The sequence below is a fragment of the Myotis davidii genome, unplaced genomic scaffold (assembly GCF_000327345.1).
Source record: "Myotis davidii unplaced genomic scaffold, ASM32734v1 scaffold78, whole genome shotgun sequence".
Taxonomy (NCBI): domain Eukaryota; kingdom Metazoa; phylum Chordata; class Mammalia; order Chiroptera; family Vespertilionidae; genus Myotis; species Myotis davidii.
The window spans coordinates 587,587-599,289 of record NW_006290305.1 but is presented as its reverse complement, the minus strand read 5'-3'; the positions used below and the strand labels follow the sequence as shown (position 1 = coordinate 599,289).

Below are 11,703 nucleotides of genomic sequence, written 5' to 3'. Positions count from 1 at the left end.
CCCCCCCCCCCCCCCCCGCCGGTGCATGAATTTTGTGCACCGGGCCACTGGTTACTACATATACTTGAATCATAAACACACTTCTAATTCCTAGTCAACTGAGGGGGAAGCTAAGGGGGTCCTAACCCAGTGCCAACATCACAGCTTCTGGACAACTTCAATGGAGGAGACAAAGCTGCTCCATCAAGAGCCAGCTAAACTTCACATGACCCACTGCCACTCAGGAGCCAAGTCCAGGTGAATCAGCAATATGGATTCCTAACACAGTGCAGCTCCAGCTCTGCACTAATACTCATGGGCCTTCAGGTTTCTTTCAGGATTCCTAGCACCCCTGCTGCCAGGAGCACGCAGCCTCCAAGGCTCTGTTGCTCTCACTACTCTGTGGACTTAAAAAGGGGCTCCTCACCATCCCCTTCATGCCACTAGCCCGCCTCGACTTTCAAACAGGAGGACAGAAAACCAAAACAGCAAAAAAAGTACCAAGTATGGGATACAGACATTTAGGCTTACAAGCTGGGAAGAAGTGTGTCCTCTGGGGCTCACAGGCCTACAGATACTCAGTTTATCAAACAAGTCCCTGTTCCAGCTCTGGGCCCATCTTGGCAGGGTAAGCATCATATGAGCATTTGCCTTCAAGGTGTTAACAGCTCCCCTTTTCAAAGGCAGAACTATGAGAATAGGGGTAAGGAAAGGCACCAGTGTGGCTCCAAAAAGTTCTGGAGTAGAGAGAAAATTCTGGTTTTGTTACCAGTTTCACTATGAGAAAGACCTGGGTTCTCAATCTATCTTTATGACCACGAGCAAGTTAAGCTGCCATTCTGTTTTCTCATCTGAAAAATGAAGCCAAGAATACTTACTCCCAGAGCTAGTATAAGGATACAAGTTAATATATATAATATCATCCAAGACCACCCTGTCTGATCTTATGTTTGCCCACTCTAACTGAATGACCAAATCATACCACACTAACCCCAGACATCCCATAGGAGGCCCTCATATTCAGTAACAGGGTGACTGTTGGCTTTGGTGACCATGACAGATGGAGGCTGACACATGAACTACCTTTGAAGGCAAGCCACTTTGGCATGTTTCTCTCAAAATGAACATGAGCCCCCTCATCCCAAGCCCAACTCATGATGTAATAATGTTTAAAGTGATCCCAGAGGAACAAGTTAACCCAGATGGAAGGTGGAAAACGCTCATGGCTGGCAGACAGCCACCTACCTGATCACACAGTTGCCTCGGTTAGATGCAAAGATGACGATGGGGGCAATAGAAGACTCCAGGGCCCGGTGCAGGTAGGTGAAGCACTCAATGTCCAGCATGTGGACCTCATCAACAAAGAGCACACCTGGGACCAGCTCGGCAATGCCTTGATCAATGTACTTGTTCACCACCTTGTTAATCTCCCCCCGAAGTTTGTCTGGGAGACAGCAAGGGTAGACATGCAAGATCAGTACCAGGTAAGGAAAACTGTCACCTTTTCTCTTCTCCCCACACCTGAATTCAACCCAAACCCAAGTTTGGCTCCTGGTTTTGCTGTTCGCTATGTGACCCCAGGCAAGTTATGTCCCTATTCCAGGCTTTGGTTTTATCATCTGAAAGTAGGAATAATCATGCCAGAAGTCACAGAATAGGCAGCTTCCCCTAAAGATGTGCTTTAAGTCACTCTCCCCACCAGACCTTATTACTCACACCCACCCAAACTTAGCTCCCTGCCTGATCCCATAGATCCTGGAGTTTGGGAGCCCTGGATGATATGAGTTTCCATATGCAAATTATCCTGTTCTGCACTGGTAAATGACCCTTTCTTTTGGCCCTTTATGACAAAGCTTAGGTTAATTAACTTTCATTCAAGTGGCTGGACAAAGAAATGAATAGAAAGCATGCGCAGAATCCTCTCTGGAAGGAAACCTGAGAGGAATGAAAGGTTCTGAGAAAAGGTCCAATCTCAGAGTTCTAAGATGGATGAGTCTCTCAAAGGTTAAAGAACCCACCTAAAGTCACAGTACTCATTTTCCAAACCAGATCCTGTGCTATCATCTGGAGAGAGCTACTCATAAACAGAACATGAAGATTTGATACAGCATCTCCCTCCAAAGCCATGACGCAGGCATGGTCAAAATCATGTTAAAATACAGAAACTGCTCTTGGTAGCTCTAACAGAAAGGCCTCAGATCACTCCACTGGCTAAAATGTTAAAGAAAATAAGATGCTTTAATGTTTAACACTTTACGGTGACAAAGCTATAGGGCAGGGGTCCTCAAACTACGGCCCGCGGGCCACATGCAAATACAAATATTGTATTTGTTCCCATTTTGTTTTTTTACTTTAAAATAAGATATGTGCAGTGTGCATAGGAATTTTTTCAGGTTTTTTTTAAAAATATATATATTTTATTGATTTTTTACAGAGAGGAAGGGAGAGGGACAGTCAGAAACATCGCTGAGAGAGAAACACCAATCAGCTGCCTCCTGCACCCCCCCAGCTGAGGATGTGCCTGAAACCAAGGTACATGCCCTTGAGCGGAATCAAACCCGGGATGAGTCTGCAGGCCGACGCTCTATCCGCTGAGCCAAACCAACTAGGGCTTTTTTTTAAGACTATAGTCCGGCCCTCCAACGGTCTGAGGGACAGTGAACTGGCCCACTGTTTGAAAAGTTTGAGGACCCCTGCTATAGCAGGTAAAATAAGTGAAGAGAAGTACCCATTGGGAAGAGAAGCTAAAAGTCCACAAGGGACCAGCAACATTCCTACCAAGCTCTGGGAAGTGCTCAGGAGGCTGAGTAGGTGGAACAGGGACCTCTGGCACCCAGACAGCAGAGCTTGCTGTGCTCCGATGTGCTCTGGTCGGAGCTATCCTACAGAGCTGGGGTGACACAAAATCCACATTTCTGGAACCTCAACGGACCAGAATCTGTGACAGTTTCCATCTCCATAAATGAATGCAAGGATACCGAATGCAGTTAAGAGGATGTGCTAGCAAGCAGGGCCAGAGGGCACACGGTATGCTTTTGGCTGTCTAAACCAGCCACAGACTATTAGCATGGAGTCAGGCTCTTCCTCAGTTTTGGGAAGAGTCACTCACAGAGCCTCACACAAGAAGGATATCAGAATCCAGGGCTCTCCAACTCTGCTTCTGGCTCACAGGCCTTGCTCTTACCTGTGATTTCTGTCTTCTTTGGCTTCATTAACTGGCCCATCATAGACAGGATGTCTTGTCCCCCCTGTGTAAGAGAAGACTTAACAGAGTCAGTCCTGCTTCCTAAGGCAGCTTGCAAAAGCCTCACCCATCCCCAATTCCTCATCCCACCCATTCCCAATGTCAACTTGACGGGATCCTGAGGTGTACAGATCCTGAACAGCTCCAGTGGAAAGCTTAAGAAGCTTCTAAAACAAGAATTCTTAAGAGGTTCCCCCTGACCTGTAACAATAAAATTAAATCCCTTCATGGGAAGTACAAGTTCTGTGGGTCCTGGCCCAACCTCCATCTCCGGTCATATCATTTTCCAATCCCATACTCCTTGATTAGCCACATAGGACTCTTAACCGTTCCTGAACACCCAAGTTCTTTTATGACTCAATTAGAGGCCCAGCGCGCACTAAATCGTGCGAGAGTAGCTTGCTTCTGCTTGCCTCAGGTGGCCGCCCCGCCCATCGCAGCTCATAGCTCACTGCCCCATCCACTGCTGCTCATAGCTCTCCACAGCTAGTAGCTCGCCCTGCCCGCTGCGAGAGCTACTGCTCATTTGGTTAGGACAGTGTTACACCGTGACGACCACAGGGCTTTTATGATACAGGTGCTTTTGTGTGTTCTAGTCTATCTCCCAGGAACCACATTCTCTTTCCTGGGAAGCTCCCAGTTATCCATTCAAGTTCAGGTCAAAGGTCCTCTGGGGGGTGTCTGACCCGCTCCTGGTGCTCTAGCTCCCTTGGGGACACTGTTCAAGTAGGTATATGGTGTACTTAATTATGTTCCTGTATTTCCTTTCATTAAACTCAGCGACACAGTCACATTAACCTAGTCCTAACCTGGAGTTGCTCAGAGTCCATGAGCCCATCCCTGCATAATCGCTGGCTCCTAATAGGCTCACCCCCTGCCTGAACCCTCCCCACTAGCTCCTTGGGGTGCAGTCAGCAAGAAGCTGCTGTTTTGTCATTTACCCAGCAATTCATGATAACCAGTTGGTTACCAGACCCTGGTACACAGAGGCACTCACTAAATGTTCACTAGTAAAAGGTAGCAAATGGCGCTAGCCGGCTTGGCTCAGTGGATAGAGCGTCAGCCTGTGGACTGAAGGGTCCCAGGTTCGATTCCGGCCAAGGGCACGTGCCTGGGTTGCGGGCTCGATCCCCAGTAGGGGCTGTGCAGGAGGCAGCCGATCAATGATTCTCTCTCATCATTGATGTTTCTATCTCTCTCTCCTTCTCCCTTCCTCTCTGAAATCAATAAAGAAATATATTTAAAAAACAAAAACAAAAAGAACACACAAAACGGTAGCAAATGTTTCCTGAGGACTTACAACATTTGATCCTCAAAACAGCCCTGCGGACAGGAACTATTATTATACCCTTTTCACAGAGGAAGAAACTCAAAATCAGAGTCCTAAGTCACAGAAAACCTGGAGACCCAAAGTGACTAATTAGCCAAGCTCATTAGCATCACAGCAACACAAACCCTGACTTGCAATTCTCAGCCCTGCACTGTCTCCAAGTCAAAAGCTCCTAGGAGGTCAGTTTGGGGACAGCCATTCCACAAGCAGAGCGACCTGTTGGTCCACAATGTGATTCTTCAGCAATCTCTTGGCCAAGGCTCCAAGGGACAAAACACCCAAGGATCCAATTTCAATTTCAAAAGTCTATCCCCTGCTAGGGAAGAGGTGGCCTCTCTTGGGATGAAGAAGAAAGCAAACTGAAAGACTACCAGCAGGAAAGAGTTGGGATTTTAAAATGGCACATTTCCCAGAGCTGTCATAAAGTCATACTGTATTTTCCCACAAAGTATCCATCTTCTACTCAGCATGAGCAGCACATACAGGTCCCATTCAAAGCTATAAAACTGTGGATTTTGCTAAGCAGGGGGAAAGACACAGCCTTGTCAGGCTTTCTACACTCCTGCAAAGGGCTTCAAGAACACTCCTGTTCCCCCACCATTAACACCCAGAGAATCCCAGGTGTGAGCCGCTGCTGGAGGGAAGCCACAGAAGCTGTATAGTCAGGGCCAGAGGCCTGGCTGGGATAAGGAACAATGCATGTGAAATCATCTGTGACTAGAGCATTTGAATTGGAACAAAGGAGTCCCTCTTAGCTCATGTCACTGTTCACTGCTAAACATTACAGACACAAAAGAACTTGTTTCCCTAAGAAAGGGCAGCAGCCAGACTGACAATTCACTCCCAGAGCTTCTGTGCACATGCAAAAGGGCTTGTGTGCCAGTTCGTGCTGGGCACAGGCAGTTACCTGGGGCCGGGCGTTAGCCACGTCCAAGTCATGCAAGGTCACATCCTGGATGATTTCTTTCTTCTTGTGCACATCCCCCTTTGGCAAGGGGACATACTCTTCAGCTTCAAGGTCGAATTCTGTGGCATAGGTATCGCACCTGCCCTGCCTCTGCAAAGGGAGAGAAACCTGAGTGCCTGGTGAGTTTTCACTGCCAAGTCCCCAAATGGCTCATTGCTAAGTGAGATAAAGTCTCAGTTCCCAAGTGTGGGCCTGACAGCCTACTCGACTAACTCATACTCGACCAACTCCAGGCATCCCCCACTCTTCTGCTGCCAAGAGAAGGAAGCTATCTGCTCATCGCTGGGCTCCAAAAACCCAGTTGAAAAACACCTGATACTTTCTCCAAGAATATTTTTCCTCCTCTCTTTTAACTGTATGCAATTCCTGATAAAGGGCAAATCCAATAGATTAACTGGAGCCGGAGGGAGTTGTTCAGACTCTTTTGTAGGTGGGTGATTTATTGTATGATATGAAGTATTATGCGCATCCATTAAACAGTGAGGAACACTGTACAGGACACTGAAAATCAGATATAAAAGGAATGCCAACTAATGCAGCATTCCTTTCCACACACATATATCTTGAGAAGAAAATACCAAAGAGATAAAAGGAAGATTAAATACACTGCACATTTCAATTTAAAAATGACTACAGTTGTTTTGCTTTCTCATCCTGTATGCCCCCTCTGAACAGGTTTTAGTATTTTTCTAACAGACTTTTTAGAATGAAGATAAAGGGAAAGCAAACTTTATTAAACACAAAGGGGCAACTACTGACCTTCCGTCAGCATCGCACCAAACACTCCATCCCCATCCCCCAAAAAAGCAACTTCCTGGTCACCCAGGCCTCCTCATGGCAGACAAATCATGCATTACCTTCACGGCTCCACTGTTGGCTTCAATGTAAATCACATCTCCAGCCTCTACTCGCTCTTTCTGCAAACTTTCAAAAATGCTGGGGTCCAGCTTAAAATTAAAAAAAAAAATATGTGAATCAGAGAACTGTAATACATATTATATTTATTTCTGACAAACTGTAAGATATCTTTCCATAAGGTATTTGAGATAGCTAATGACTGTATGGAGAAAGTGTATTTGTGTGTATGTGTATGTGTGCATATGTGTGTGTATTAGAATGTGTAAGGCTGGCTCTGAGGGTTTGGGTGTCATAGAGAGAAAGCAAGAGTGAGTGTACCTGTGTTCCAGGCAGAGAGGGACATAAGGGGAAACCTAGTCTCCTTTTCCCCTTTACTCCTAAAGTTGCAAACTGGCAAATATGGCTCTGACTACTTTTAGGTGACCTACACTATTCCTGGGAGTAGGAACTCCTTTAAAGATTGCTGTTGCAGGTTCAATCCTTCACATTCCTCACGTTGGGTACTGATAGAACCTTCTGCAACTAAAGCTTTCTTTCTGTAAGTAGCATTTTGTGGGCCTATGACTTTCATCTATATAACAGCACCCAGATGTGATCACAGATGTTTAAAATTCAAAGGGAAACATAAACCAGGATCTTTCCCAAGCCTTTGGATTGAAATCCCAGTTTTTGCTCCCTGCTTGCCTGCCTGTTTATATCTCCAGGAAAGTAGCATATCTGGGGAACTGCTGCTTTTCTCCAGATCGTCCAGATTCAGGCTACCCCTGATGATCAATATTCTAAGACAGCAACTTTTGCAAGGAGTTAGCATTTAGAAATAAGTTTCTCTCAATTAAACTTCATTTTATAATGTGAAAAAACACTTGGGCCTTGTCTCAAACAATATTAAAGAGTAAAAACCCAGGATTCAAAAGAACCCAGACACAAAAGAACACATATTGTATGATTCCATTAGTACGAAATGTTCAGAAAAGGCAAATAATATATAGAAACAGAACGTAGATTGGTAGTTGCCAGGGGCTGTGGGTGAGAATGGGAAGCTATTGTAACCGGGCATGAGGTTTCTTGGGGTGATGAAAGTGGTCTAAAACTGGTTGGTTGTAATGGTTGTACAACTCTGTAAATAGATCTAAATTCCTTGAGTTGTACACTTAAAATGGGTGAGTTTATTTGAAACCATATCTCAATAAAGCTCCTGCACATGGTAACCACAAAAACAAAGCTCTGTCTCTCTGACTGGGTTGGGCCTGATGGCCTCCTGGAGCACTGCCATGGGCAGGAGGGACAGTGGTTGGTCGGCTTCTGACACTGGGCTTGGGATGAGGGAGGCACTCGATACTGAATGCAAGTATGGTATTCTCCTTCACACTTAAATATCCATGAGTATTTAAGCTCCATCTATCCAAATACCTTACACTTGGGATGAGGGAGGCACTTGATACTGAATGCAAGTATGGTATTCTCCTTCACACTTAAATATCCATGAGTATTTAAGCTCCATCTATCCAAATACCTTACACTCAAAGTAGCTGAAAGTACTCATTTTAGAAGAAAAATTTCACCTCTCCTCTATGCCATTTTCTTAAGGAAACTGTGCAAAGCAGCCTTATGGATAGCTGAAATCTAAGTTGCATGCCTTATTTTATCTATCATACACTGAAGAGCACACACTACTTTTTTGCCTTAAGCATTCTTATATTGGTTAATTTCCCAAATGAATTGACTGAAGATGTAATTATCGCAAGGTGGCAGGTCCTACTAAGAAATCTAATTAATACAGAATGGGAGAGATGAGGGGCAGGTTTAAAAGAGATTATTTGCAGAGGCATGCCCTTAAGATGGAAACCCTGTTAGAAAAAAGAAAAATGGCCTTTTGAAGAAGAGACATTTTTATGATCTCCATAAAGCAGTGACCAAGAAACCACCTCACAGAATCAAAGAACCATGAAATCACAGACGGGAAGAAAGATGGAGAAATTATACTGCAAATTGTGATCAATCTACAGCAGTAGATCAATCTACTGCAGATGGGAAAATGAAGGCCCAGAGAGCTCAACTGATTTCAAAGGTCACACAGTAGGTTGGAGGGTACTCTACCACTTAACTAGTTGTATGATCCTAAGATAACTGCTTAATCTCTTTATGAGACTCAGTTCCTTTATCATTGGGAATTATACAAACAGACACATCATAAATATTAATAAATATTTGTTGGAGCATGTAGCACAGGGCCCGGTACATACAATAAATAAGAGCTATGATGATAATGTTATATTATTATTAATAATAAAGTAAGCCACTCTGGCCAGCATTGCTTAGTGGTTAGAGCATTGGCCCACGCACCAAAGAGCTGAGGGTTTGATTCCCAGTCAAGGGCACATACCTGGATTGCAGGTTCAATCTCTGGCCCTGGTTGCAGTGCATGCGGGAGGCAACCAATCAATGTGTCTTTCTCACATTGATGTTTCTCTCTCCTCTCCCCCCCTCCCTCCTTTCACTCTCTCTAAAAATCAATGGAAAAAATATCCTCAGGTGAGGATTAACAACAAAATAATAATAATAATAATAATAATAATAATAATAATAAAGCAAAGCCTACAATCTAAATTGCTCCATTTCTCTAACTGAAAGCTCTGACAATAACATCAAAAGCTACCACTTCTTAGGTAACTAGGTGCCACATCCAAAGCTACAACTTTTATCCTTAAAAGAACTCCGTGAGATAGGCAATTTTTTATTCCCATTTAACAGATTAAGTCACTTCCCAAAGGTCACACCATTATCAGCAGCAGAGCCAAAATTCCCTTTCAGACTAACTCCAAATCCATGCTCTTCTCACCAGGCACCCCTGTTGCCAGCATCTTCAAGGTTTATAGGATAGGGGTCTGAGGGTCTCCTAGGGCCTCCCACAGTGCCAGCACTATGGCTTCTCTACGAAGCCCTGGCCTAAGCAGAACCAACCACTGAAGTACCCCAGGTTTCTAGGTCCTGACATATACCTGCAGTATTTGGTCTCTTGAAGGCAACTCATCATCCATTCTCCAACTCTTACCAAATTACTTAATGCCATTGCTTTTTATAAGCATGAGCAACGTAACTGAAAAAGTAATGCCCAGGTACAGAGAGTAGCCCAGGGCTCTGACAAATGGTCATAACATAAATAGGTGGCAGAAGGTATACTCGACCAGCCACGCAGCTCATGTTTCAACATATACAATTTCTTTAGAGTAAATAAGAAAAAGCTATCTTTATTAAGTCCCCTGTGTACTGGCCCTATACTTGTTACTGCTCTATATACATAACATCTTCAGATGGCCCTGTGATAATCATCACCACAGTGCACAGACAAGGGAACTGGAACACAGGTTATACCACTTGCCCAAGGCCACACAGTGCTGAGAGAGTCTAAGGCAAGAGAAAAAGAGTCCACAAACATGTACTCACTTTCAGTTGTTTGGTTCCTTTGGCTGTTTTGAGTCCTATGATTACATGACTAATGGTTTTACCATACCCTCCCATGGGGTTCTCTGTCTCACACGGAGTTAGCTCTGTGACTTCACCTTCATACACCTCCTTGGTTTCCTTTATCCGCAGCCCTGGAAGAGATGGCAGAGGAACTCTGGTCAGAGCAGAATTTTCTTACTCCCTAACAACTTCTATTGCCATAAAACTTCCATGTTACAAGAATTGACTAGTCAACCTTACTGACATACATTCAAGGGTGTACTCCTGGGTAGAAAAGCACCACAAACACAAATATATCAGAATGCAGAAAAACAACTGTATTTCAGCCTTTCAAAGGGACTTCCTCGATTCTAATCTAGAACTAAACAGACAAGCTATAATTCTCAAAATTGTTTCAGATATTTGCTACATGTTCAAGGGGTGACAACAATGAAATACTACTCTATAACCTCCAGAATCACTAAAATTAAAGGCTGGTAATATCAAGAGTTGGTGAGGATGCAGAACAATAGGAAGGTTACACTGCTACTGGGAGTATAAACTGGTATAAAAACTTTAAGAACAACATGGTATTATCTCTTTTTAAAAAATATATATTTTATTGATTTTTTACAGAGAGGAAGAGAGAGGGACAGAGAGTTAGAAACATCGATGAGGGAGAAACATCGATCAGCTGCCTCCTGCACGCCTCCTGCTGGGGATGTGCTCGCAACCGAGGTACATGCCCTTGACTGGAATCGAACCCGGGATCCTTCAGTCCGCAGGCCGATGCTCTATCCCCTGAGCCAAACCAGTCAGGGATGGTATTATCTCTTAAAGTTGAATATCCTATGATTCTGCAATTCAGCTCCTAGGTATATACTCACTAGACATGTTGTGCACATGTGCACCAAGGGATACAGCCAGTAGTAGTCATAAAAGTATTGTTCTTAATTGCCAAACACTGAGAAAACTCCACTGTCTGTAAACAGTAGAAGAGACAACTGAATTGTGGTTTACTCATACAACAGAATATCACAATGAAAAAGAATTATGACCACATGCAACAACAGGGATGAATCTCAAACATAACTTTGTGGGAAAGAAGCCAAATGTGGCAGAATATATACTGCAAAATTGCATTTGAGGTTTAAAAACACGTACAACTACACTATAATGTTAGATTCATTTTAATGTTAGATTAATTTGACAAGGAAAGAAAGGATGGAGATAGAGGAGGACACAAACTACCCTTTAGGGTATTGGCAATATTATTTTTCTTGACTGGGTGGGTTGTTAATTTATGATAACCCACTGAGCTCTATATTTATGATACATGTACTTTTCTGTATGTCTGCACAAAATTATCAAGTCACCTTAAAATACTTAAATAAATAATATTCTATTAGTGGGACCTGGTAAAGGAAGAACACTGATGGCTTAAGTTTAGGAAACACTGCTCTAAGCCTTAGCTGGAGTCTACAGTCATGGTTCTTACCTTTTAGAATCACCTGACGAGCTTCTACAATTCCTTATACCCTGGCCACACTCAGAGTACTTACCTCCGAATCTCAGGGGTTGGGACCCTGCCATTATTATTAGTTTAAAGCTCCCCAGATGATCCCAATGTATAGCCACAGCTGAGAACCACTCATCTAAAGAATAATGAACTCTGTTCTACTCAAAATGTGAGACATAAACTACTTCTGATGGCAGGAAGCCCTGACATGGTCTGGGTGTCCTCACCATGGAGCCACCTCTGTTCTGAAATGGGAATACCCAATGGCAAAAAAAAACACAACAACACTGCCAATGGTGTCAATTACTTCCCACTTTTAAATGTGGTCATTATCTTAACATTGGGTCCGCTGACTTCTTTCC

At 43.8% G+C, this 11,703-nt stretch overlaps 1 protein-coding gene across 1 annotated transcript in view; it reads right to left on the bottom strand.

The window, feature by feature from the left end:
- Nucleotides 1–11,703, bottom strand: part of RUVBL1 (RuvB like AAA ATPase 1) — a 37,153-nt gene that overhangs the window by 13,328 nt on the left and 12,122 nt on the right. The window contains exons 4-8 of the mRNA XM_006763217.2: nucleotides 9,823–9,974; nucleotides 6,378–6,467; nucleotides 5,461–5,610; nucleotides 3,164–3,227; nucleotides 1,225–1,423 (exon numbers count right to left, since the gene is read on the bottom strand). Of these exons, the coding sequence (XP_006763280.1) occupies nucleotides 1,225–1,423; nucleotides 3,164–3,227; nucleotides 5,461–5,610; nucleotides 6,378–6,467; nucleotides 9,823–9,974 (655 nt within the window). The remainder of the gene's footprint in view (nucleotides 1–1,224; nucleotides 1,424–3,163; nucleotides 3,228–5,460; nucleotides 5,611–6,377; nucleotides 6,468–9,822; nucleotides 9,975–11,703) is intronic.